General features: G+C 49.5%; 2 protein-coding genes across 10 annotated transcripts in view; one reads left to right on the plus strand and one right to left on the minus strand.

Annotated features, from left to right (window-relative positions):
* The window catches only part of syndig1 (synapse differentiation inducing 1), a 16,159-nt gene extending 8,207 nt beyond the window's left edge, over positions 1 to 7,952 (minus strand). For 2 of the 4 annotated variants that reach the window (XR_001290166.1, XM_005754258.1), the window contains exons 1-4: positions 7,676 to 7,910; positions 7,194 to 7,578; positions 4,521 to 4,746; positions 2,872 to 3,506 (exon numbers count right to left, since the gene is read on the minus strand). Coding sequence is in view for 3 of the 4 variants with exons in the window: in XM_005754258.1 (XP_005754315.1) it covers positions 2,872 to 3,423 (552 nt within the window). In the remaining variant the exon portion in view is untranslated. Of the gene's footprint in view, positions 1 to 2,871; positions 3,507 to 4,520; positions 4,747 to 7,193 lie in introns of all 4 variants that reach the window. The other 2 variants (XM_005754259.1, XM_005754260.2) reach the window with 2 other exon arrangements.
* An 83-nt stretch (positions 7,953 to 8,035) lies between these two features.
* Positions 8,036 to 26,759, plus strand: part of cul9 (cullin 9) — a 28,780-nt gene continuing 10,056 nt past the window's right edge. Inside the window, exons 1-24 of one of the 6 annotated variants that reach the window (XM_013907797.1) lie at positions 8,036 to 8,256; positions 10,173 to 10,868; positions 12,857 to 13,011; positions 13,108 to 13,713; positions 18,024 to 18,165; positions 18,237 to 18,427; positions 18,766 to 18,952; positions 19,037 to 19,249; positions 19,326 to 19,518; positions 19,699 to 19,900; positions 19,977 to 20,167; positions 20,242 to 20,438; positions 20,522 to 20,670; positions 20,748 to 20,836; positions 21,047 to 21,152; positions 21,223 to 21,450; positions 22,929 to 23,019; positions 23,489 to 23,660; positions 23,742 to 23,847; positions 23,926 to 24,021; positions 24,092 to 24,267; positions 24,500 to 24,627; positions 24,927 to 25,112; positions 25,354 to 25,383. In XM_013907797.1, coding sequence (XP_013763251.1) covers positions 8,115 to 8,256; positions 10,173 to 10,868; positions 12,857 to 13,011; positions 13,108 to 13,713; positions 18,024 to 18,165; positions 18,237 to 18,427; positions 18,766 to 18,952; positions 19,037 to 19,249; positions 19,326 to 19,518; positions 19,699 to 19,900; positions 19,977 to 20,167; positions 20,242 to 20,438; positions 20,522 to 20,670; positions 20,748 to 20,836; positions 21,047 to 21,152; positions 21,223 to 21,450; positions 22,929 to 23,019; positions 23,489 to 23,660; positions 23,742 to 23,847; positions 23,926 to 24,021; positions 24,092 to 24,267; positions 24,500 to 24,627; positions 24,927 to 25,112; positions 25,354 to 25,383 — 4,672 coding nt within the window. In that variant the 5' untranslated portion in view covers positions 8,036 to 8,114. Of the gene's footprint in view, positions 8,257 to 8,301; positions 8,585 to 8,616; positions 9,420 to 10,172; positions 10,869 to 12,856; positions 13,012 to 13,107; positions 13,714 to 18,023; positions 18,166 to 18,236; positions 18,428 to 18,765; positions 18,953 to 19,036; positions 19,250 to 19,325; positions 19,519 to 19,698; positions 19,901 to 19,976; positions 20,168 to 20,241; positions 20,439 to 20,521; positions 20,671 to 20,747; positions 20,837 to 21,046; positions 21,153 to 21,222; positions 21,451 to 22,928; positions 23,020 to 23,488; positions 23,661 to 23,741; positions 23,848 to 23,925; positions 24,022 to 24,091; positions 24,268 to 24,499; positions 24,628 to 24,926; positions 25,113 to 25,353; positions 25,384 to 26,759 lie in introns of those variants that run through there. The other 5 variants (XM_013907798.1, XM_013907803.1, XM_013907801.1 and 2 more) reach the window with 5 other exon arrangements.

Raw genomic sequence — 26,759 nt, forward strand, 5'->3', positions numbered from 1 at the left:
CACACACACACACACACACACACTCACACACACACTCACCCATCAGAGCTGCAGAGTAGATTAACGCTGGACTTCAGTGAGACAAAATCTCAGCTAATCGTCTTTAATGCGATTGGCTGTTAGGAGGTCAAACGTGTCGCTCAGAGAGCTGCAGCTCTGAGTGCTAATCTCATTCTGCAGGAAGCACTCTGACTCCCAGCACGGACCAATGGACGGACTTCCAACCGTCCATCCATCCACCTGTCTGTCTGTAATTCCCTCTAGCCTTCAATTCATCCTTCCATCCATCCTCCCACCCGCCCTGTTCAAAAATCAGATCCAGATGTTTCTTTACTAGCTTCACTTCCTGTTATCCAGAGGTGTTCCCAGGTCAGACAGAACGTCTAACGTTTCCATGTGTCTGTATGTTCTCAGTCGTCCAGGTCATGGTAATCTCAGGAGCTTGAAGTAACTGAAAGAAGCCCGGTCCCTTTTCTTTTCAACATCCTTAGACTATGATCGTTCCATCTAGTTCTGGATGGATCCGGTGGGGTTTCTGTATGGAGGACCACAAGAGCCCCGCGCATCGAAATAAAACATTCTGTGCTTAATTAATGAATTGTAGAATAAAATCTGCATTTGTAAATTCATTTTTGAATTCAAATTTTATAAACTGCATTTCAAAATCCATTTCCCTTTCCTGTTCGCTCAGGGATTAACTCAGGGCCAGCCTGGATTTTTCTAGCTCATAGCTAGAAAAATCCAGGCTGGCAGACAGCCTATGTCTGACCAACCAATCAGAGAGCTCCTTACATCCCACGGTGTGGCTAATTTGAATAGCAGCAGGATTTTTAAAATGAAGTTGTTAATCCAACTGCTAATCCACATGTTAATCCCTGAGCAAACAGGAAAGGGAAATGGATTTTGAAATGCAGTTTATAAAATTTGAATTCAAAAATGAATTTACAAATGCAGATTTTATTCTACAATTCATTAATTAAGCACAGAATTTTTTATTTTGATGCGCGTGGCTCTTGTCGTCCTCCATATTTCTGGGCATGGCTAAAACATTTCCAAAGAGAAGCATCCAGGAGGAACCCTGAGCCTGATCAGATCTGATCTGAAACACCTCCTTCATTCTGAGATCCCTCAAAGTGCAGGTTCCTCACCTGATCTCTAAAGAGCCCAGAGGAAGCTGTTTCTGCCCCTTGGATGCCACAGCTCACAGTCACAATAGTAAAAATGTAAGTTTATACCCAAAGGGGAGCAATGAGCTGTTGCCCAGGAGGTCTGAAGTAGTCAGAACATCTGCAATGCTTGAAAAACTTTAGAGCATCTGTGAGTAGGGATGGGTACCGGTGTCCGGTGCCATGATGGCACCGGTTCTGACATAAACGGTAGTAACCAGACCGAAAAGCAGCGCACATTTCGGTGCTTTATTTCGGTGCTTTTTTTTCCTGAGCTGTGATACACTTTTAGCCAATCATTTTACGTTTCCGAGGATAGTAGGCGGGGCCAGGTACGTACGTTCTGTTAGAGCAGAGCTACAGATTAAAAATGTCCAAGGCGAAGCGATCAAAAGTCTGGCTGTACTTCACAGCAAAAGATGCAAACTCAGCAGCAACAAGTGCTTTAAGCTGATACTGTGATACTGTCAAAGGAGGTAACACCAAGAATCCGATGAAACACCTGGCGACGCATAGCGTTTTTTTTAAAAGCCCAGAAATGCGCCGTATTTGATGGCAGCAGCAGCCGTTCTTCTCTGCGTGAGTAGCTTAATGTTGTTCTTGTGTAATTTACGTTGAGTAGGCTAACCACGTTATTACATTAATGCATGTAAGGTGAACTAGCAAACATCATCATAGCTACATGCGGCTGTCTTCTTGTTTGATGGCAGATACTCCCTTCACCCTGGACAAAAAGGCTAAAATGACCAAAGAAAAAGTGGGAAACAGTTAAACATGAGAGGTTTTTGGACCAATTTTGTGTTCTCCATTCTTTAAGCACCGGTTTGAGCACCGTTTGAGCACCGGCACCGTTTCAAAAGTACCGATTTGGCACCGGTATCGGATAAAACCTAAACGATACCCATCCCTATCTGTGAGTGACTGATGATGACCAGAAATCACTAAGCCAAGACGATGAGCCGGCAGCCACAAAAGCTCCTTCAGAGCTCAGCTATAACAGTAACACCGCAGACACTTTAAATCTTGACTTTCTTGATGTCTCTGATGAAAGCAGATATCAGCTGATTTCCAAACTCTGCTGGATGTGCTTCATGAATGTCACCTACTACAACACAGACAGGCTTGTGTTCAAACGCTATTTTATATATATTTCGATTTGATGCCCTGACCTCCATCGTGGTGAGCTCACTGATCACCAAACCAAGCCTCACGAGCTGACTCACAGTGGCTCTCATGTCTGGTTCTTCCTCTGTTAGAGAAGATCTGACTGGACCACTAATCAATGTGGGAACTTTGTTAACATTGTTCCACTGTGATGCGGTTGTTGTTGTCATAGCAATGACTTTAAATGGCAAAAACATTGGTGTTTCAGCAATGCTTCCTTGGTGTGGTAGCACCCACGAGGAAGCCCGTTTTGACTACCGCAGAGACGTTTCACAGCAGCATCTAGTGGACATGAGAGGAACTGCAGTGCCTGTTTTCCCTCAGTGAATATGTGTCGATGACACTTTTCAATCAGAACTAGAAAAAGAGTCCCGGCACTCGTTCTTCAGACCTCTGCCCTCACCTCAGGCTCAGGAGGCAGAGTGGGTCATCCACCAATCAGAAGGTCGGTGCTTGGATTTGGGGTTCTGAAGCCAGAGTTTTCCCCAACTCATCATCAGAGTGTGAGTGTGTGAACATGAGGTGAAAAGAGCTTATTTACCTCGAGCTCCTGGAAGTCGTCATCGTCGTCGATGTCATAGGACAGTGTGTGAATCTTTGCCTCCTCACCAGAAAACTCCAGATACTTCCCATCAGCAAACAGCAGCACCTCCTTTGTGGAGACGGCGGCAGCAGAAGAAGAGGAGGCTTCTGGTCCAAGTCCCTCTATGAAGGTGGTCTCACAGCAGTCGCCTCCCCCGGCCTCCCCCCAGGCCCGCAGGACACTCTCCGGGCACAGGAAGAGGCCGGGGGCCGGCCTGAGGCGAGGGTCTGGCACCCCATGCTGGGGCAGGAGAGTGCTGGGGTTCAGAAGCTGGGGAGGACCCCTGCTGTGCTCCTGCTGAGGGGAGGTGCTCACCACCACGTGACCCTGATACTGAGGAGCAGAGTACACTGACAGTAGCACCTCCCGAGGCTCCGCCCCCAGCCTGTGCGTGTTGATCAGGCCATTTTGTCTGCAGGCTTCTCCTCCTCCTCTCCGTGAGACTCTCCCAAGCCCGGAGGAGGTTTCAGGCTCTTCTCCTCGGCTCTCCTTGTTTCCTCCACCTTCCATCTCTCCTCAGAACTCGTTTCCTCCTCAAGGGGTCTCTCAGAGAGGTCAGAGGTCAAGGGTCAGGCATTGCATACTGAACTTTGCTGGAAAATAGAAAAAGAGAAGATAGAATAGAAAAGCCCATTGATGTCATTGTACTGGTGTTCCACACCAACTGTGACAGCAGGAATAAATACAAAATGAGATAGAGGCACACACTGGAGAACAACGCAGGAAGTGCAACGAAAGGCGCTGGTCCGTGTGTGACGGTCGCTGAGAACATGGCTCAGATTGGTGTGGCGAGTGGGCAGGGTAACAGTCCGAATGGCCCAGGGGAGCCTGGAGGTGTGGGACCTGACTGACCCAAAGCGTGGTGCAGAGGGTGGTGGGTCAAACAGGTAGTGGGCGGGGTATGAAGGGATCTCTGTGAAACCGATCCAGGAAAAAGCACGAAGAGGCCTGTCCTGCTGTCCTCACAGCACGGACACATGCACCCGTGTGACGTGTGTTTGCAAACGTGGTGTGTGTGTCAGAGGATTCACCTGCTGAGCTGCATCCTGCATCCGATGAGATGCCTTGATAAACACCTGAGGTCCTTTTATGTTTTGGCAGGAAACCATCAGCAGGAGGACAATCTGACATACGGGGACATTTCTGCACTGCTGTGTTTGCTGCTTCATATTGGGACCAGATGATGGTCTGTTTGGAATATCTGGCGTCAGCAGCGTGTGTGAAACCTTAAACACCTGAAGCACCTGGTATATTAGAGCTCTAATAAAGGATTTTGTGCCTCGGCCCTCCCTCCCTACAGCCTTCAGATATTGTGGTGCTTCCTTGGCTGTGGTGTTGGAGGTGTTCCTGACGTTTTTGGGGTATTTGTGACTCTGTGAGCTGCGGCTCACATCAAATAATCCACAGCACATTAATAATAAAGCTCATCTTCAAAGCTGCGCCCACACCACCGACAGGCGCACGTGCATGGACAGCGCGCACACGCACGTGCACGGATGTTTACAGAAAAACCCTCATCGTAAACCCGAATACCGACACTCACCGGCTCTGACGTCAGCACGGTGATAGCCACACGCGCACACACACAAACACGCGCACATACTCACCTCCCAAGGTGAGACACGAGAGCCGTCCATCCATTCATCGTCCATCCATCTGCGCATCCAGGCGTGACAGCGACCCCCGCGGCCGTCCCGCAGCCGCGTTGGGTGCGCTCTGAGCGGGCTGAGAGGCGGCGGGTTCCCGATGCGAAGCTCCTTATTTCCAAAAAAGCCGTAAGAGGAGAGAGGCAGGCGGGCAGGCAGGTGTCCGTCTGCTCCGAGAATGATTCTCCTGCAGAGAGGAGGTGGAGAGGAGGTGGAGGAGAGAAGAGGCATGTGCGCTGAATACAGAGGAGGTGTGTGTCAGCAGAGACTTCTTCCACAGGGTCCTAAAGCCCCTCACATCAAACATGACGAATCGAATAAATCGTCCTTGAAAACGTCCAGGTTTGGACTCCTGAAGTCAGACCTGCTGACCAATCGCAGGCTCCGCCTCTCCCGTGGGACATCTTTCTCAACGATCTAAAGAACATTTGAAGATATTTGCTCGGACTTAGAACTGGTTTTAGTTTGGAGTTGATCCTGATCTGCATCCACGAATTTCTCAAAAAATTCAGAAATTCAATTAATGTTGAATTTTTGACATCTCCTTTTGTTTTTAGCTGGGAGACATCATCCTGATGTTCTAATATTACAAACCGAATCTGTTCCAGATCTCCTTCACACTCAGTTCATGCATGTTCCACAGTGATTACACTCACAGGCACCAGTACCCAGGAGGCCAGGCAGCTCCTGGAACAGGAGGAGGCTTCTGGACTGGAATGGGAACATCCGGGGTGCTTGGATATCTTTTTGGTCGTCAGGGAAGCCAACCCTACGATTCTAACTATGGCTACATTCACACTGCAGGTCTTAAAGCTCAAATCCGATTTTTTTGTCTACAAATAAAATGCGACAGCAAACACTCTCTAGTGTGAACCCTCAAAGCGGCTGCATGCGCAAACGAAGACGTCACACACAAAGCGCTCTGTTTAGACCCAGAGCAACAGTATTCTTTGACTGATGGCCTTCATATAAAGTCTTGTTTCGGACTTTACGTTTCCCAATTTTGCTTTAAGTCATAAAGTTATTTTGTTATCTACATTTGGCCTAATAATGATCCTTATTGCTGTTTTAGAGGAGCGGTGCTTCAAAGGATAGCTGCAGATTATACAGTACAAATAAAATGTTCACGTTTCTCCAACGTTGTCTTCCCAACAGTCTCACTAACATCTATACTGGATGGCCAGGAATCTCGGGCGCTTCTCCAGCGCTGATAATTGGCGTCCGTCTTGTGTCAGTGACGTAAAAGACGGATTTAGTGCGACATGACCATCAAACAGCAGTCGCTTTCTAAAACATCGGATATGTATCGGATTCAGGACCACATACGAAAGTGACCCAGATCGGATTTGTGCCATTCACACTGTTAGACCATGATCGGATATGGGTCGCATAGGGTCAAAAAAGACGGATTTGATGCACTTTCGCCTGCAGTGTGAACGTAGCTTTAGATGTCTCAACTCCACCTGCTGCTTTTCATGCAGAAACAATCTTGTAGAGACTAAACAAAATATAAACGAGGGAAGAGTCAAGAGAGAGAATGTCAGGGTGAGATATTCCATCAGGCGTCATGGAAACAGGACATTTTAAAATGAACCACACTTTCTGTCATAAACACTTTTCAGACAGAGTACACCCACTAAAACTTCATCAGGTCCCATTAAACCTGGTATGAGTGATGGTTTGATTTCATCAGTGTGTCACATCACTGTAGACGAGGAGCTCACAGCTCGTCTGAGCGGTTTGCTTTTGTGCATCATGGACAAACATCTGTGCATCGGATCAGGTCATTGATGCATCTGATCTGGTCATCAGTGCATTGGATCAGGTCATCAATGCAGCCAATCAGGTCACCAATGCATCGGATCAGGTCATCGATGCAGCTGATCAGCTGCTGCTGCCGAGCCCCGTACCTCCAGTGGAAGCACTGGGGACGGAGTCAGGTTTCCACGCAGTTGTTAATTCATTAACGTTGGTGTTATAGATCTTGGGTTGGATTTGAACTCTTGGGACCTGCTGAAACCCCGCCCAACTGCTGTTTGTGTGGGGTAGCCAATCAGAGGTAAGCTGTGTGGAAAATGGGGAGGAGTTAAATATCTCGCTTCAGACAGAGGATGAACTGCAGAGAGGCCGGTGTCAGGTAAAGAAGGATTATTCTGAACAGGGACTCAAGCACAGCTGCTTTCAGAGAGTCCAGGAACAGACCACACCTCAGGAGGGAGGAGGTGACAGAGGGGAGATCAGGATGAAGCAGAGAATTTTGGAGGAGGCTGAGGAAAAAAACGTCAAACATCTGAGTGAGAAGAACTTGTCAAAGCAGAAGAATAAGCTCCAAACTAAATTCATGGATAGTAACCGAAACGAAACAGGATGTAGGGCGCGCTGTACGCAATGATGGAGTCCTCATTCCCTGTTATCCCGCTCCACCCACACCACCTTTTTTTTTAAAGCAAGCAGGAGTGTTTTTGTGTGTTTTACTGTGTAAGATTTGTCCTCATGTTGAATATGAGCTGCACAAAAGGGAAGTGCTGAAGCAGCTTAAAGGTAAAAGTGCCTTCAGTGATCCACACATCACAACATCAGGTCACTCCTGCAGAGGGAAACATAAATCAGCACAAATGAAAAATGCTGCATCACCTTCACGCTCACTGGAGACCTGCACAGCTTCATCCACCTCACAGGTCCAGGGCAGATCTAACAGATGCAAAAAAAAAAAGAAAAAGATGCAGCACACCTCATGTCAGACCACACTCAGGGCCCACAGTCACACCCTCACGCTGAGGTCTGAATGTTGGAAACAAAATGAAAATCTGATTTTGTCTTGAATTTACTCATTTTTATCTTCACCACTCAAAATTCTTTACAACCAAATTTCCAGCTGACTTCAAACTTCCTTTCCTGTTTTCATTCTTCGGTCAGTTCCTGCTGCAGTTCACAGATTAAACGTCAGCACCCCCTGCAGCTGTGGACGCTTTACTGCAGCACATACACCTGTGAGCCTCCAGGCGCTCCTCCCTGCAGACTGAGGGGAAAGCATCAGGTAGTGAAAAATGAAGAAAATACAAGAAATTAAAAACTGATATTTAATCTTCAATCAGTGTGAAATGGGATACTCGTACATCGGAGGAGGACCCCGGGACAGGAGGAGTTACTGCCATGTCTGTAACTCAGAAAACAGAACACTTTGGTTTTGGAGCTTTCCTCTCCAAACAGCAATAATAATATTAATGTGCAAGGGTTAGCCAGGCCCTTCCTCCATGTCACACTGAGTCCTTAACTTAATATATCTCACCTGTACCTGACCCTCTGCGGTTACACTGTTACTTACACCTGTCTGTTACACTTACCTATTTGTTGCACCTGTTAGTTACACCTACACAGACCTCTCTGATGTTTTCGCCTTCCCTGTTGGACTCGTTGGGCTGATGTCTCACTGCCGTCCAGCGGGGTGCGCGCTGCTCATTTAATCGTAGTTTTGAACCCAGCGAAGAAGAAAAGTGTCGGCGCGTGCGTCCAAGAAGAGGCCGTTAGTGACGCTGTTCCTGTCACAGTGCGCAAATGCGCATCCAGGAGTGCGGAGCTCTGGCTGAGAGCGAGCAGAGCCACACCGGCGGGCTAAGAAACGAAACCTTAGGAAGGAAGCGAAAACAGCGCTCCAGGGGGGGCACTCAGAGCGGGGGGAAGGCCTGTGACGCAGTAGGTAAGCCGGACTTACCTGACACTCGGCTGGTCCTACGGGCCGGGCCGTGGATGCCCGCGGAACCGCTTTCCTGCCGGAGGCCCTCCGTTCACATCCACATAGCCCACCCTGAGCCGCCCTGAGAGCGGCGCACCAAACTCCATTCAGAAAACTGCTAATTCAGAACAAACGCTCTTCGGAGAGCAGAAACACGCGCAGTCCCGTCCGTGTCTGAGACGTGTGGCGAGCTTGTCGGTGGCGAGCTTCGGTTCGGCACTCTGATACGGCACGCTATCGCCACCAGGGCTCAGTCGGGAACTGTTGGCTCGTCCTCTGAAGTATGTCTGAGGTGACGATGATGCAGAGCGGCAGACTGGATGTAGACTTCATTATAACTTGTGTTTAAAAACGGGAAGTTGGAGGCGCCGAATTTACTAGAATATTATATAGAGCAAAAGAGAGTGAGTGAGTTTGATCAGCGGGCGGTTTAAGGTTAAATCGAGCTTTTTTTACACGGACTTTGGTGTGACATTTTGAGTGCTCGTCCAAATGGCTCACCATGAGTAAAAGTTAGCTGGTTAGGTGTGATGGGTAGTTAGCTGGCAGGTTAACCAACAAAGCGTACCGCAGCTTTGACAAAGTGCGCACAAAGCGCAGATTTTTGCGGTTAAAGGTGAAACTAACTGCGGCAGCAAACTAGCCTTAGCAGCCGTGTTAGCTTGTTGCGTTCAGATTAAAAACAAAATCAAGTGCCCGGCTAATTCCTGAATCTACAGGACTGTCAGTGAGCTAATGCAATGAAAAGTCACTTTGACTTCATTAATGACACTGCGCTAAAGGCAGGGCAGCGGCGAGCACGGGTGGCTCCAGAAATTAGTCCCCTTCTTACCCAAGTTTTAGACGTAGCCCGATGAAGCTAGCAGCCGTTGGAGCGCACGCTCAGCTGACAGCGGGGAGACGCACTGGGATCGTCCCAGGGCCGAAACGCAGCTGGAAACCAGCCGACTTTGTGCTTCCACCGAACTCCTGTCAGAAATCCACAAATTTTGCCCTGACATCAAACTAGCGTCACATCCGTTTTATTTCACACCAACATCCACTCGGAGTTGTGATCCTCTTAGAGTGATCTTCTCTATACCCAGCTCCAGTCACATCTGCAGAGTTCACCCCATCACCAAAGTCCAGTGAGTTTGATTTCTGCACATTCTTCAGAATCCAGTGAGAAATGTGCAGATGTGACCGCTGACATCACACTACAGTCACATGTATTACTTGTCGTTATGCCACAGCTCCATTCACTTTCTGGTCCCTTTAGTTATTTTCACGATTTTCTTTGGGTTGATCAACTTTTCTTTTTTTTTCCTCTTTCTCAACAAAAACGGAGTTATACTTCAGGTGATGTCATTTTCTCGTGGCCTCCTGATGAAACTTTAGTCGGATTCTGGTTAATTTTAGTTTCTTTATATGAGAAGTCATAGAAGACCTGCTGGTTGTACACTGTTTTAACTCTGACACCAAACTCCAGTTACATTTTTGATCATTTTAGAATACAATCAAACTCGGTGTGGTCTTGCATGACTTTATTCCCGCCACAAAAGTACAGTTAAAATTTGAGGCATTTCTCTTTGGGCCTGCATATTTTACTCTTTCACTTTCATTTCAGAAGTCCTTCTCCTTCACACACATGTTCAGTCAGAGTAATTGTTTTAAAGAGAGGACCCGAAAGAATAACGATTATAAAATCTGCAGATTTCTGACTGGAGTTTGGTTTGGAGATTGTTGGTTGCCACTTTCCTCAAGCCAAAGTCCAGTCCCTTTTTTGGTCATTTTAGAACGTCTTGACATCAGAATGCAGTAAAGTAAGTTTACTGAAACATGAATAAGCGACCTTCTTTTCTTTGAATAACCACTTCTCCTTTTCTGGCTCCTCCCATCAGTGACCATGGTTGGCGAACGCCGCAATGGGAACCTGCTGGTCCAGCTCGGCCCGAAACTGCAGGCGTATCCCGAGGAGCTGATTCGCCAGCGACGCACCCACGACGGGCAGACGGAATACCTGATTCGCTGGTGCCTCGTCGCCATCGACGATGGCTCCACCTCTGGAGGCGGTGCCAGCGAAGCGGGCGGGACGGTCGGCGTCAGCTCCGGAGTGGGCGGGTCCGTGAGCGCCGTGTCTGGAGAAACCAAACCGGAAAACATCCTGATGTGGATGTCGACAGAGGACGTGTACGCCAACTGTCCCACACTGCTGGGCAAGAGGAAGATGGACTCCCAGCGTCCCCTGCAGCAGGAGAAGCAGCGTGGCGGCGAGGCTTCCGACTCGGGCATTTCAAGCGGCACAGAGTTCCCGTCCGACGTCACCTTTGACGAGGTGGAGCTGTCGGACATGAAGGAAGACGTGAAGAACCTGGTGTGCCGAGCCCGGAAGCAGATGGCCAAGAAGAGCGACTTCTCCATCAACATCATGCACACCATCCACGTGTTGAGCGCCTACGCCAGCATTGGCTCGCTTGTCGGTGTCTTTAAGGAGACGGGCGCGCTCAACCTGCTGATGGAGCTGCTGTGCAACAAGGAGACTCAGACGAGGCGAAGCGCCGGGAAGATGCTGCGCGCGCTTGCCTCGCATGACGCAGGTAAGCAGTCTTTAAACAGCGCTGTGATCGGACACAGGGTTTAGTTCCCCCCCGGTGGGCTGTGAGGATACTGCAGGCTTGTTTCAGAGTCCTCAGGTGGATTAGGCGCTGGTATTCTTTTACAGTCTCAGCGGTAGTTGGACAGAATTAACAGCTGGAGCTGCTGTGGGAGATCATCAGAATATTAAAAAAGGACCGACTGGGTCTTCTGCCTGTGTGACGGTCAGTTGTGTTTTAAGGTTTGGGGCGGCGCTCTGGAGTTTAAGTGATGAATGAAATGGGAAGTGAAGCGTGAGGAGCGATCAGAGTAATGACGTCTGTGCACTCTGCGTCACAGCTGTTTGTGCTGAGTACCATCAGCTGATAGGCCGAGGCTACGCCGCCTCCTCCTCCCAACTTGCTCTAAAATGTGGCGTAAAATGTAAAACTTTGACCAGCTGACCAATCGGAGCAGAGGGGTGTTTTTCAGTGGGTTTGGTGTCAGATACACGACAAGAGCTCGGCGAGGTCGGCGGCGTGCTCCAATGCTGCATCAGTGTTTAGGTGTTGCTGATTGGTCAGCGTGCGAGAACGTTCAGCAGGAAACCGCGACAAAGATCGAGCTGCCGAGATCGTGAATCGGGAGAAGAAGCGTTTTCCAGCGGGGAGAATGTCCAATCAGAGGCGGTCATGATGTTGGGACTAAAGTTTTTAGTTTGTGAACCCTCAGACAGCCTGACATCACGTCACCGTGGCAACAGAAATGTTCAGCTGACTCGAGAAAAAACTGGGTAGGAAGTTCAGAGTACTGTGTCACCGCGGCTGGCCGTTTGAGGCGTGCAGGCCGAGGTTAGCAGAATGATCAAAGACGGAAGCGTGAAGCTGACGTTAAGACGCCGAGATTGTGGTCGCCTTAAGATTTAGATCTGGACTTTGGAGAAGCCGCCTGAGCGTCGAGGGGTGATGACTCAAACCTTTAAACAGGCCTCAGGCAGGGACAGCAGCCATGTTTACACGCCACAAAGGCGTGGAGCAGTTTGATTCCTGCTTGGAGAAGCAACACTGCTCCTCACGTCTCTCCACGTCAGAGCTGGAGTCGGAGCAGAAGAAGAAAGTTTTCATGTTCTGAGAATCTCTGAACTCCCGTACTGATGGAGGAGGGAGTCCTGGCGTACCCTGCTCCCTCTGAAACAGTCGATGACATCAACGCGTGTCACATGATCAGTACTCTGATAGTACTTTGATCTTTATGTTGCCTGTGTGGCCCCGCCCAGCAGGGGGCGCCGCTGCAGTAAACCTGTTTGACTGTGTGTGTTCAGATTCCTGGGAAGCTGCTCTTCTCCCTGCTGTCACATGATCAGTACTCTGATAGAACGGTGCTGATGATTAATAATCAATAAGCTGTGATCGTGCTCGCTCAGTAATCTTCTAATCACTGATGGTAATCGCAGCAGCGTGAAGCCGAGCAGTCACTGGAGCTTTTGACAAACTATTTTATCTCTGTCTACACGTCCGCCACGTTGAAGTGTGTGTCCTGTCACTTGTTACGGTCAGGGTCCAGAAACGCACTCGTCGGTGCAGGCAGCCAATCAGCAGCAGCTCCACACTCGGGCTAAAATGAGCGTTTTTATGAATGGACTCTGGTCCACATCTGTCTAAAGCTTTGATTCTTTCAGGCTTATTCTGTGTTCAGCTGCTCGACGTCTCTTAAAGCTCCGCCTCATTCGTTCGTCTTCACCTCAGAGCTGAGAGCTTTGAGCGCTAACGCGGTCGAGCCTGATGCCGCGTTTACTCTGACACGGTCTGAAAAAATCAGTTAATAAGTTGATCAGATGTTTTAAGCCCCTGTTAAACACTGCCTCCACCCTCCTGGCTCCTCCCCCTGCTGACAGTGTAAGTGGTTTAAAGTATAAATGTGTGCGTATGGGCCAGTGCCTCCTGGAACGACTATTGATCTGTTATTGAGTAGTGTCAGGCGCTGAGGGCGTGTCCCGCCGTGTCGCCCGCAGGCAGCCGGGCGTACGTGCTGCTGTCTCTGAGCCAGCAGGACGGCATCGAGCAACACATGGACTTCGATAACCGCTACACGCTGCTGGAGCTGTTCGCCGAGACCACGTCGTCCGAGGAGCACGGCATCTCCTTCGAGGGCATTCACCTGCCGCAGGTAAGACTCATTTCTTTATGCTGTCAGAGGTGCGCCTCTGTGGCTCCGCCCAGCAGGGGGCGCCGCTGCAGTAAACCTGCTTGACTGTGTGTTCAGATTCCCGGGAAGCTGCTCTTCTCCCTGGTGAAGCGTTACCTGTGCGTCACGTCTCTGATGGACAAGCTCAACACGGCGGGGGCGGAGTCAGGCTCTGAAAAGCTGGACACTTGCCCTTCTCCTGCCTCTTCCTCCAGCAGCTCCGCCCACCAGACGGAGCAGCTCCGTGTCCAGCGGGAGTTTGACTTCACCATGGCCATGGCCAACCTGATCTCGGAGCTGGTCCGAGTGATGGGCTGGGACCGTAACCGCCAACCGCTTGATGGCTCTGCCCACCTCACAGGAGTTGTGGTTAGCGGGGAGGATCAAGGGGAGGAGGCTTCCCGCCCTGTCCTCAGGTCCATTTTTCAGCCTCGATTCTGCGCCTCCCCTGTCACTCTAACCACCAGCTCCGGTGGCGCAGCCCCCGCCGCCACACCACCAAAGAAGAAAGCAAATGGTTTCAAAACGCGCTCGGACTTCACCTGCCGCTCCGCCTACGTGGAGTACGTCCAGGACAACCTGAAGAGTGGCATGATGGTCCGCATGCTGGAGGACTACGAGGAGGTGAGCGCCGGCGACGAAGGAGAGTTTCGCTACAGCAACGACGGCTCGCCACCTGTACAGGTGAGGAAACCCGTATAGGTCGGCTGAAGTAGGGGGTGGGGCTTCATCCAGGTGTAGAGGAAGATTTGGCTGTCAGTGTACAGGGTGGGCCATTTCTATGGATACAGCGTAATAACACGGGAATGGTTGGCGATATCAAAGTCCATTAGTATATGTGAGGGGGCAAACTCCTCAAGATGGGCGGTGACTAGGGCTGCATGATTTTGCATAAAATGAGAATCACGATTTTTTGGCTTAGAATTGAGATCACGATTCTCTTTTCCAGTATAAATATTTATTGCGCTTATTAACTGCACATCAACTTCGTAACAGTTGAGACTGAACATGAAAACAATAAATAAACATAAAAACAACTTATGTCTCACGTTTTGTTGTTGCCGCAAAATGTTGTACTGCTTGAAATTCCGTCTCCACCGTTGCTCGACGCTGCGTGTACAGAGCCGGTAGTGCAACGATAGAAAAATAGTTGCGGGACAGCACTGTGTAGCGTTTATCTACGGTAGGGCTGGGTATCGTCACTGATTTCTAGAATCGATTCAATGCCGATTCACAAGGTCCCGAATCGATTTGTTCCACGATTCGATTTAATTCGATTTGAATCTTGGAAATTTTGACAGCCAGAAATATTATAATTCAGATCAGTACATTTACATATTTTTGTATCTATAAAAAGGAAGCTGACACTCGCAAGACTTTATCACAGGTGTGAGCATCACAGCAGAGGCCTTTGTGTCAAAGTAGCTGAAGATAAAACACAGAAAAACATGAAGGTGATTTTCCTGGCCTGGATTTTGTAAAAATATTCTGCAGTACATCGAAAACAAAAGAAAACCATTAATCAACACATGAACATTACCTCTGAAGTTACAGAGGTTTTATTAGAGACACGGCTGAGCGTTTTGCATTTTGCATAATTTTAAAAAGTTTAAATTTGTTCAGTATTGAACGGCAGAAATTAGGTTTTCTTTTTGGAAGTATATAAAACGGAAAAAAAAACGTCGGCCGACAGCGCTGTATACAACGTAGACTTGTGCGTAACAAGCAAGCGAATAATGAAGAAAACAGATTTTTAGACGGGAAACTGTTCTTGAAGTTGAAGTACAGAGAGAGAGCTGTGCATCGTGGTCGAAGCAAAACAGTAAAAGTCAGAGTGAATACATGGCGATGTTTATGTGAAGCGTAGTTTGGATCTTCTTTTGCTGCTGGTTCGGTCAATATTGTTTGGAGAGAGATCAAACTAACAGCTTTAGAATCAGCGCATAAAGGGCGTGAACACAAAGCGCCGACCTGCCGACAGATGGCCTGTATTTATATAGCGCTTTTCTAGTCCCTAAGGACCCCAAAGCGCTTTACATATCCAGTCATCCACCCATTCCCACACTGGTGATGGCAGCTACATTGTAGCCACAGCCACCCTGGGGCGCACTGACAGAGGCGAGGCTGCCGGACACTGGCGCCACCAGGCCCAGATCAGAATCAGCGAGCTGTCGGCTTCCAGCCCCGACTGTGAGAAAGGCGACATCTAACTGATTCTGATCCACGGGTTTTGTCTTTGTGCAGAATCCGTGTTCCTGCTCTCATTTACTGTCTTAGCTGTTTGGTGGTTGTTGAAATTTTGTGAGATTTCACCAGAAATTCTGGCATTTTGGGCAAAATAAATTTATATTAAAAAATCGATTCAGGATTTTAATGAATCAATTTTAAGTTATCCAAGCCAGAATCGATTTTAATCGATAAATCGATTATAAAAACCCACCCCTAGTCTAGGGTGTTGATCATTTTCCTAAATCTCTCGTTTTGCACAGTGTTGATGGGAGCCATATCTTTGGTCAGGTGATAAGTGATAGCCTCCGTAATTTCTTTGAGTTCGACGTGTATAGGGAAGCGCTGTATAAGGTTCCCGTTATTGATGTTCGGGTGGTTGACCGGGACGGATTTTCTCCTGTCACTTTCTCGTCATCCCTGACGTGCTCTCCGTTGTTTTTTTCCTGCTAATTTTAGCATCACACGGCACAGCTTCTGTATCACGTGGTATAAGGCTCCGCCCATGTCATTTGTTGAGCAGGAAGAGTGAGCGCTTGTTTTCATGCAGAGTACGTCCCGGATCAAAATGCGGTACAATCGTCGTCTTTTTTTACATTTTTTTTAATCGTTGTCATTTGGAAATGAGATCGCACATAAGTATGAATCGAGATCGCGATTTTCTAACGATTAATCATGCAGCCCTAGCGGTGACCATGGTGGCCATTTAGAAGTCGGCCATCTTGGATAACTTTTGTTTTTCCAATAGGAAGAGGGTCATGTGACACATCAAACTTATTGGTAATGTCACAAGAAAAACAATGGTGTGCTTGGTTTGAGTCCGACCCCTCTGTCTCGATCCCTTGCTCTGCTGTTTTTAACCAGTTTGAGCCTGTGACTCTTTCTTATTTAGAGGATGTGGTCGGCCACCTGAGGCCCACTGGTTCCCCAAATGATCCTGTCCCACCACAATTTTTTAAGGAGATTTTCCTAGCATAGGCCAGGCTGTTCTTACTGTTATAAACAGCAGTTTAATAGCTGGTGTAGTCCCTGCTAATTTAAAGCATGCAGCAGTAGACGTAGAGCTTTTTATTGTCATTGTGCAATTTCTTGCACAGCGAAATTGGGTAGCTGAACCACAAAGGTGCTAAAGTAAGAAGAAGAGAAACCAATATACAACGAAGGCGGAAAATAAATAAATAATTAAATAAATAGTACAACCCTTGCTTAAGAAACCTGTCCTGGACCACACTGTGTTGGCTAACTACAGGCCTCTCTCTAAGTTGTCCTTTATGTCTAAAAATTGTACACTGCCAATTGATTTTTTTTTTTTTTAAAGGAGAATGGTGTCCTAGAGGTCTTCCAATCAGGTTTTAAAAACGTTCATAGCACGGAGTCAGCACTCTTAAAGGATTTTAATGATATCCTCCTTTCCTGTGACTCTGGTAATCATGTTGTTCTTGTCCTCTTTGACCTAACATCTGCCTTTGACACTGTAGACCACAACATTTTACTGTCTCGCTTGCACCATCTTGCAGGCATTCGTGGTACTGCCTTGAAATGGTTTAGGTCTTATCTTTCTGACAGAACTTTTAGTGTTAACCTTTCAGGGTATGAGTCCTCCTCTGCCGCCTTTCAGTCTGGGGTCCCGCAGGGCTCAATTTTAGGGCCTCTGCTTTTTTCATTATATTTACAGCCCCTGGGAACCATCCTCAGAAGGCATGGAATATCCTTCCACTGCTATTAAGCCACTTTTAGCATCTCTAGAAGACATTAAATCTTGGATGTCCCTAAACTTTCTAAGATGTAATTCAAGCAAAACTGAGGTGATTCTGTTTGGTCTCAGTGGACCTTGTGAACCCTCGTCTATTGATTTGAGACCCCTGGCAGAGTATTTTAAACCTGTTGTTACTAACCTGGGTTTTAAGATGGACAGTGATTTTAAATTAGACAGTCAAATTAGGGCTACTGTCAAGTCCAGTTTTTATTATTTAAGGTGTTTGGCAAAGATAAGACCTGTTTTATCCAGGCCGCATTTTGAAACAGTAATCCATGCTTTTATTCCATCTCGTTTGGATTACTGTAATGTGCTGTATTGTGGAGTTAGTCAGCGTCTTCTCTCTCGTCTGCAGCTGGTCCAAAATGCTGCTGCATGACTTTTAACCAGAACTCGTACAAGAGAGCACATAACTCCCATCATCGCCTCACTCCATTGGCTGCCTGTATATCTTAGAGTTTATTTTAAAATTCTCATGTTTGTTTTTAAATGCTTAAACGGTCTTGCCCCAACTTACCTCTCTGAGCTTCTGCATCCTTACTCACCCCCAGGTCTCTCAGGTCAGCTGACAAGCTGCTCCTGGAGGTACCCAGGTCCAAGAGGAAGCTCAGAGGGGGCGGGGCCTTCTCTGCCCCAGCACATTAGAGAGGCCCCCTCACTGTCCACTTTTAAAACGCATCTTAAAACCCATTTTTACTCCTTGGCTTATGACACAGTCTGACCCTGCTTTTATTGTTTTAAATGTCATTTTAATTTTTTAAATTTTTATTATTTTTCTTATTCTTTAACATGTTCAATGTATCATGTTTGGCATGTCAAGTGTTCAGCTGATCTGAAAGTGCTATATAAATAAATTGCTTGCTTGCTTAATGCTGTGAATACTTTCAGAATAAAAGCACTCGGAGTACACGGAGCTGCATCCACATTTCGTGCTCTTATTTTTGAGTTAGAAACTGCACTCGGATCAGCGTGAACCTGAGCCTGCTTCTGACCCGCTCTCTGCTGTGTTCAGGTGTACTGGAACTCCCTGTCCAGGACTTACTGGGTCCACTGGCACATGGTGGAGATCCTGGGGAGCGGCAGCAGCAGTCAGGCTGAGAAGGAGACACAAGAGAAGGCCTCGTCGCTGACAGAGACGCTCAAACTCTCAGCAGGTAAGAGCCGAGCACCGTCCGCTGCTCCTTTGCTTTCCTCCGCAGTCTGAGCACGTCTCTTCTTCTTTCAGTGAGCCAGACCTTCTTCTCGAAGCCTCCCGGCGGTCTCTACTCTCTACCCTACCTGTCCGAGGGTCTGAACACGGAGCCGGTCACTCTGAGCAGAGCCGAGTGGTGGGAGATCCTCTTCTTCATCAAGAAACTGGAGCCGAAGCAGCAGCAGGAGGTCAACGGCGTCCTGCTGCAGAGCCTCGACGACCAGGTAGGAGACCCCTTCGTCTTTGAGGTTTAAAGTCAGAGCGCGGGGAGGCGGATCATTGCGGTGAGAGGATCTGACCGTCAGCTGCCTGTGACGTAAGAGTGCCGCTAAATCACCTGATGTCCTTTGATAAGAGTCGCTGCGCGAGAAGCTGAAACTTTCTCTGAAAATAAAAATCAGTCTGCAGAGTTTATCGCAGCGACGGTGAGCGAGGGCGCCTCCCAGTCACATGGTACAACCTGAGCCTGAGGGCGGGATGGCGGCCGCCTGGCTTGTCTGCGGTGAAATGTGATCCGGGTTTGTGGTTTGAAAAGCCTGATTGTCACCACGTCTGTCCTCAGGAGGCGGAGCTGGACGACTCGTCTCTCATCGGCCTGTCGGTGCCCGGAGACGTGGCCAAGAAGCTGCTGCACTACCTGAAGCAGAAGCTGCCGTCGTCGTGCCTCGGCGACCTGCTGTGCTCCCACGCCTTCACCAAACATTACCTGAAGAGAGGCGGAGCCAGCCTAGAGGACGAAGAGCTGCTGGGTAAGAAAACAAACAACACGCCTCTCGTAAGGCGCGTCCTCGACACACCCTTGTCTCACTGTGCTCGTTTGTGCGTCTCTGCAGCTGAAAGCTCGTCCGGGCTGGGTGGAGGTGGCGGAGGAGGGCAGGGCTTCTCGTCTGCCTCGACCTCCTCGTCCTCAGCGATGGGCTCCGTCTCCAAAAAGGCCAAGAAAGAGCTTCCTGTGGATTCTGGCTGCTGCAACTCGGAGACGGAGAGTGACCTACCCACAGAGGACGTCAGCAAATACCCCGACGACCTGGAGGACAAGATGAAAGGTGGGGGCGGGGCCTGTTCCAGACTTGGTTCAGGTATCGGAGCGAGCTGTTACTCACCTGTGTTCTCTTCCTGCAGTGTTTAACAACCCACGGGTGCAAGGCAAGAAGACTGTGCTGGAGAAGCTGGGGGAGGTGGTGGACGTCCTGAAGAAGGGCGGGTCGGGCTCAGACCACGCCCAGCAGCTCGCCGCCGTCCTCTTCCTCACCCGGCTGGTGGAGGGGACGCAGGAGAAGAACGCCACGAGGAGCGACTCGGCCCAGACTGTACGGTGAGACACCGCCAAGCGGTTTCCTGTGTCGTCCCGATGTTAACCTTCACCCTCGGTATGTGGGCGGAGTCTCGTCACAAACGCGGTCAGATTGCCTTATTTCTTTGTGCTGCGCTGGCGGGCGCCGGTTGTGATAGTGTTTGGCAGGAAGTAGAAGGTGACGGCGTGTTACTCTCATAGGGACAAAGTGCTGAAGCTGCTGGTGGAGCTGCTCGGCTCCGCCTCCAAAGACGTGGTCGTCAGCACGCTCCGATTGACCCACCTCCTCATGCTCAAGTATGAGTGGAGGGTCTCCTTCGCCACCGAGGGTGGGGTCAAAGCCATCCTGTCCTGCATGCAGGAGTTCTCGGGCGTGGTGCATGTGCAGCAGCTGGCGCTGGCGGTGAGAAAACTTCTGGTCATTGCTCATCTGCCGCTTTGCTGTGAAATGATTCCTGACTGGCTCCTCCCCCTCTCAGACTCTGAAGGTCATCACGGGCGCCAGTAAACACGACCTGCGCAGTGTAGGCAGCAGCCCGCCGCTCTCAGAGTCAGGCACCCAGATGATGCTGGAGATCTTTGCCAGCATCGGCTCGGCCACGCCCGAGGGCTCCAGAGGCCTGCTGGACGCCATTCCGGCCGCCATCGACCTCATGCTGACCACAAAAGGGTGAGTGACTTTTGGCTCGGCGAGTACAGTTAACGCCGTGTGCTCGCCGCTCTGACACTGCCTTCTTTGTGCAGCTGCGTGCCGTCGGTGAGGAACGGGCTACTCGTCATCATCATGCTCATCTCCAACCACAAGAGCCTCGCGGAGCAGCTGGTCGCCTGCGACGTCACCAGCGTCCTGAAGAAGTGTCTGAGTCTGTCCCGCGCCGAGACCATGCTCGCCATCATTGCGCTCAACCACATCTCCATGGTGCACAAGCTGGAGAGCAAAGGTACGCACGCTTTGATCACTCCCGCCAAAGTCCATTCAGATTTGTGCTAATTTTAACTCGTGCTCGTTAACCTGCGCACTCAGAGAGCCGCGAGCAGCTTGACTTCAAGGACACGGAGCTGCAGATGCTGGTCGTCAGTCTGAAGGAGATGACGGCCACCAAGGAGGTGATCCAGACGCTGGAGCAGCTGCTGTGTGACGACGCCTCACAGCTGGAGGAGGAGCGCAGCCAGGTGATGTGACGCACGCATGAGCACACGTGCACGCGCCGCAGGTGTGTTTTCTAACCCCGGGTCTCGTCTCCGTGCAGGTGACTCACAGTCGGGACACCTACCAGGACCTGGTCCGTCTGATTGAGCAGCACCGAGGCGATCGGGCCGTCCAGCTGTCCATCCTCAGGTATGCTGACCTCTGACCCTGCTCACCTTGATGATGAGTGATCAAAATGCTGCGTTCAGGTGCAACAGGTGCTGGTAAAGGGGTGTGCACTCCCACCGCCGCCACACGTTTATAGCTCAGTCACGTTGTGCAGCTTCTTCCTGAGTGGATGTAATATGTTTAATATTGATGAGGATGCTCTTGTCTGATTGGCTCTTTACGCTCCCGCAGGATCCTAAACAAGTTCCTGGACAACTACCAGGAGGACGTGCTGCCGTGGCACGAGAGCATCGAGCCCTGCCTGTCCTCCATGACGGCCTTCATCAATGACAGAGAGGTCAGCTAGCTCCAAGCGCGCTCACAGGTAAAGCTGCCAACATCCGCTAACCTCCCGCTTCCTCCCGCAGGTGGTGCAGCTCTTCATCCGCTTCCTGTACCGGCTGGCGTCTCTGAACAAAGACTACGCCGTGGTCATGTGCCGCCTGGGGACCAAGGAGGCGCTGGTGAAGGCGCTGGACAAGCACAGCACCAACCTGCTGCTGGTCACCGAGCTCCGAGACCTCATCACCGACTGCGAGAAGTACGCCAGCCTCTACAAGAAGATGACCACCAGCGTCCTCGCAGGATGCATCCAGGTACACGGGGGTGGGGCTTCTGTCACCTGGAGACGACCCTCGCTCGGTTGAAAGCAAATGTAAAGATTCAAACGCAAACATTCGTCTTTGGCTCTCAGCGAAGGCGGTCGCACTTTTCTCCTCCTCCTCTCCCTCAGCTTCCCTGCTTAGCCTCTTGTGTCCTTGTCTAGTCTCGTGTTTTTTGTATTACTTTTCCCTGGAACACTCTCACAGTCTGTTCTCTAAAACCTAAAAGAAGAATTATGGCTTGGATCAACTGCTCCCTAAATGCAATTGACACCCTTTCTCAACGTGAAGTCTGGGCTCGGGTGAGCCTGAGTGCTGAAGATATCTACCTATTCGGAACCATGGTAACAGGGCCCTGGCTTATCGAAGAATTAAGGAAGCGGAACCGGCTGTTCAAACCCCCACAAGGCTGCAGCTGGGATTGAAATGATGGGAGAGGAGTGAGTTTCTCAAAATGGGCTCATTGAGTCAGCACGGAGAAGATCTTGGAGAGGCTCCGGCTGCTGTGAATACTCAGAACAAAACCTCTGACTGCAGACTGGATTACATCTGGAGGGGCTCGCTCGAACAACACCTTTGAGCGATCGATCACATCTTGGGGAAGTGCACTGCGGTCGTGAGTTCTCAGAACCTGCTCTTTGAGCAAAAACAACGACAACATCACAGAACGTAAGTTTGGATACCATCATAGAAAGCTCGCGGCACTCCAACGGGAGATAGAAAGACCAGTGTCGGACTGTAGAACTGCTTTGAAATTCATATGAGCTGTTCGCACTAAAGTAAAAAGCACCATCACTTCATGAGGAGACCCCTTCGGCACCAGCTGCGGTCTCAAGGCTGGAGCTGAACAAAACACCCTGATAACAACTGTGTTTAGTCTGTTCCTTCCCATTCCATGCAAGGCCACCTGGGTTGGCTGGAAGACTGTTTACTTAGCCTGGCAGGGTGAAGGACACTGTGTCAGCTGAACTCTGGACACACACACACACATGCACTCACTCATCCCCCCTCCCTTTTCCAAACGCCTTCGATGCTTGTCTCCTACCGGGGAAGATGGCGGTCGACTGGACCAGCGCAGATGCTGCAGGACCGGATGCGCTGCCTACACCGGCTCTCTCTTACCCTTTACCCGCCCCTGTTGCTTGTCTTGTGTTTCTATGGTGTGTTGATAGTCATGTGCTTTTTGTGCTGAGGTGTTTTTTCTGTTATCAAACTGTTCTCCCACTAGGAGCTCAGTGTGAGTGGAGTTTTTTTTTTCTCCTCCTCTTACCTCGTGTATTTTCGTTGTTTTTTTTCCTATCAGCTGACCTCTCTGACATGTCTGCCCAATGTGATGTTTGTGTAAAGTTGGTCAGAAGGTTCCTTTGTAAGTGCCCATGCGTCATTAGTGTGCTGCCTGCTGTAACCCTAATTTCCTTCGGGATTAATAAAGTATTCTGATTCTAAAGTAACGTCTTCCCGTTTCCTGTCAGATGGTGCTGGGGCAGATCGAGGAGCACCGCCGCAGCCACCAGCCAATCAACATTCCCTTCTTCGACGTGTTTCTCAGGAATCTGTGCCAAGGTTGGTTAAATCCTGACGTTTTACCGCAAAACAAAAGAATAGTGAACGTCCAATCCTGGTCGAGTGTTAGGCGTGGCAGCCACCCGCCGCCGTGCGAAACGGGCGTAGCTCGCTCATGACTGGCGTCTCAGTAACCAATGAGCATGCAGTGTGACAGTCAGAGCCGCCCCCTCAGTGTTCACTGTAGGTTGGAGAACAGATGTCCATCTTTTATATACAGTGTGTGTTATTGTTGGTGCAGATTTAAATCCAGCCCTGAGTGTCACAGGTGGAGGATGGCATCAGGTGGTGTGTTTCCTCAGAGGCTGCTGATAATCGGCGTCGCTCTGGTTTCACAGCTCGCCGAGCTCCGTGAGCAGAGCCGCTTCACGCTGCCCTCGGGTGGTGCTTTTCTACCTTAGATCTGCAGTGGGAGGGGCTGTTGGCGCACTGGGGGAGGTGTGCTTCTAACTGTCTGTGCTGCGTCCAGGGTCCAGCGTGGAGCTGAAGGAGGACAAATGCTGGGAGAAGGTGGAGGTGTCGTCCAATCACCATCGAGCGAACAAGTTGACCGACAAGAACCCGAAAACCTATTGGGAGTCCAACGGCTGCACCGGCTCGCACTTCATCAACATCTTCATGCACAGAGGCGTCATCATCAGGTAGGCGGGGCCCCAGCTCCTCGCTGTCTACTCCCGCCACTCGGGTAACGCTGACACCTGACAGTCTGTGTCTCCGCTCAGGCAACTCGCCATCCTGGTGGCCAGCGAGGACTCGAGCTACATGCCGGCCCGGATTCTGGTCCTGGGGGGAGACGAGCCCACCAACATCAACACGGAGCTCAACACGGTGAGTGCGAGTCTCCATACAATTCGTGCTGCGCTCGCTCAGAGCGTTCCCTCACCCGTCCCGTCTGCGTCTCCGCAGGTGAACGTGCCGCCGTCGGCCAGCCGCGTGGTTCTGCTGGAGAACATGACCCGGTTTTGGCCCATCGTCCAGATCAGGGTCAAGCGGTGCCAGCAGGTCAGACCGAGTTCACGTCAGCTTCCTATAGCTTCCCGTCCTCTCGCTGACCCCTCCCTCTCTGTCACAGGGCGGTATCGACACCCGCGTCCACGGCTTCGAGGTTCTCGGTCCGAAGCCGACGTTCTGGCCCGTTTTCAAGGAGCAGCTGTGCTGCCGGACCTACCTGTTCTACAGCACCAAGGCCCACACCTGGTGTCAGGAGGTGATGGAGGACAAGACGCAGTTGTTGCAGCTCTTCAACAAGTATGAATACTGCATACAGAGTACTGCCGCTCTCTAGCACGTACAAGTACTGCAGGAAATACTGTTAAAATGACGTGACAGTACTACTAAAGTACGGCGTGACGGTGAACGGCTGCAGTACAAATACTCACTGAAAATATTGTTAGAGTACTAGTAAATACTCTATTACTGCATCTAGTCAAGTACAAGTATCTGGAAAAGTGTGTGTGTGTGTGTGTGTGTGTGTGTGTAGACTGAACAGCGCTCTAAGACATGAGCAGATGTTCGCCGATCGTTTCCTGTCGGACGCCGAGGCGGCCGAAGCCCTGGGTCGAACCTGCTGGGAGGCTCTGATCACCCCCATCGTTCACAGCATCACAGGTACACACACACACACACACACACACACACACACACACACACACAGGTGTCTTCATGAATATATCTGTTGTGGTTTTTGTGTGTAGTTGTTCACGTTGTCTTGCTGTATTATGTATTTTGAGGTTCGTTTTCTGTGTTTGTTGATTTGATCGAAGCGTTTGGATTCGTGTCTGTAGAAACATGGTTTCCTGTCTCGTTACAGCCGCAGGTTGTCCTCGTTGATTAGATTATTAATTCTTGAATTCTAATGTTTTATTTCATGACCTCGTTAAAGCGGCCCAATGTCTGTGTGTTCCCAGAATCCTCTGCGTGCAGCCCTCTGTCCTGGTTGCTCAGTGAATATCTGGATAACTCGGAGGCGCCTCGCCGCTGTAAGAGTCGGGCCACCATCTTTAACTCCCGAGTGAGGCGGCTCACGCACCTGCTGGTCCACGTGGACACGAGCCGAGTGGACGGCGAGGAGCTCAAACCGCCCGTCAAATCCAGTGAGTCGGAGCATGTTCGTGGCTTTTATTGTGATAGCTTCCTCGTGTTTTTCCTGTCGGGTTTGTCTGATCCTGGGATTAAAGGGCATTAGTTTGTCTTTAGGTGTCAGTGGTGGTCGGGGTCAGAGGATCTTTGATGATACAAACAGGAAGTTCTGTTTTAGGAGCAATGTGTGTTTAAAAGCTGACCTTTGACCCTTTGTGGATGTTAATAACTTAAAGGAGTTTATTTTGTCTCCAGAAGGTCTCAACAGAAGCAAAGAGCTGAAGAGTAAGTAAGAGCAAAGTTCAGAGGCCACGTCTGTTCCAGGGTCCAGCTGCGCTCCTCCTCCCTCCTCCTCTCTGAGCCAATCAGGTCGAGCGTTCTTATCTGACCTCGGCCGCAGTCTCAGATCTGCCATCCTGTCTGAGTCTGGCGTCGTCACGGTGACTGTGAGGACAGTTTAAGTGACCTCACAGTGAGGGCGATGATGGCTGCTTGATGTCAGCCGTGCTTCACACTCACCTGTGACTCCAAAAAAACAGCTGGGCTTGAAGGTCCAAGGGGTCAAAGTGCACGTCAGGGTCGGCACGAGTCGGACCGATCTCACATTTCTTCCCGCCGTTGAAACAAAAGCAAAACACAAGCTCGTCCGCCATCTCCGGGTTGGACCGTAACGCCGTCGTATTTCATCCCGAACAAAAGAAAACGCAGACTCAACCTGACGACTTCTGAGGGTGACCACCCGCCATTCAGGCCACGGGGACGCCGTCGCAGGTCGTTCATGGGGAGAGTTTAAAAAGATTTCAGTCTCCATAAAAACGGTGATCTCGTGTCGTCCTTTTGGTTATCATCGTCGGCATTCAAACATCCCACAGAGCTGATGATTGGGCGGAGCTTAAACCTCTGGGGTCGATGGACACCTCGGTGCATCAAAATCACATGACCAATTTAAGACGACACAGCTACAGGATGCAGCAACTCTGAGTCTCAATTTCAACTTGGGTCGAAAGTAGAGCTGGGCGATTTTTTTTTTCATATCACGATATGTTTTTTCCATTTCAGGCGATAACGATATCTATCACGATATAAGCCAAATAACTATATTTGTAAGATTTAAATGTGCCGTTGCTCACAAGTAAAATGTGAAATAATCAGCAGCTTGTTTTTAAATATTTATTTCCCATAATAAGTTCAACAGGGTAGATGTACTTAAGGAACATGAGACTTTTTCAGATAAATAAAGGCAAATATTGCAAACTACACAAAAGGCAGCCGCTAAAGCGTTTAAGTTTCAAAATAGAACAAACGAAACAGACTAAACTGTCAATTCCACTTAGAAACAAAATATTAATTCTAAAAATAAATCTTAGTTTGTTTTACAGAAGAACAGACAAAACTAACTTTTGTCAATATCAAATAAACTGAGAACTAAAAGGAAATTCTCAATCTCTCCTTGTTGTATAGCTGAGCTTTTCAAACAGGTTTAACAGTTACTTTAGTCTGACAAAAGCCGAATGACGAATTAGCGCTTCCAGTCAGAGATTGAGCTGCACCGCTTTATTGTATTTCCAGACTTGCTTTCGGCACATTTACAGTGCGGCTACTCTGTTTGACTTGAAATAGCAGAAATACCTTCACACTACGGAGCTTCTATGGCTCTTCCG

Source organism: Pundamilia nyererei, unplaced genomic scaffold, assembly GCF_000239375.1.
Source record: "Pundamilia nyererei isolate P.nyererei 1_Seehausen unplaced genomic scaffold, PunNye1.0 scaffold00528, whole genome shotgun sequence".
Lineage (NCBI taxonomy): Eukaryota > Metazoa > Chordata > Actinopteri > Cichliformes > Cichlidae > Pundamilia > Pundamilia nyererei.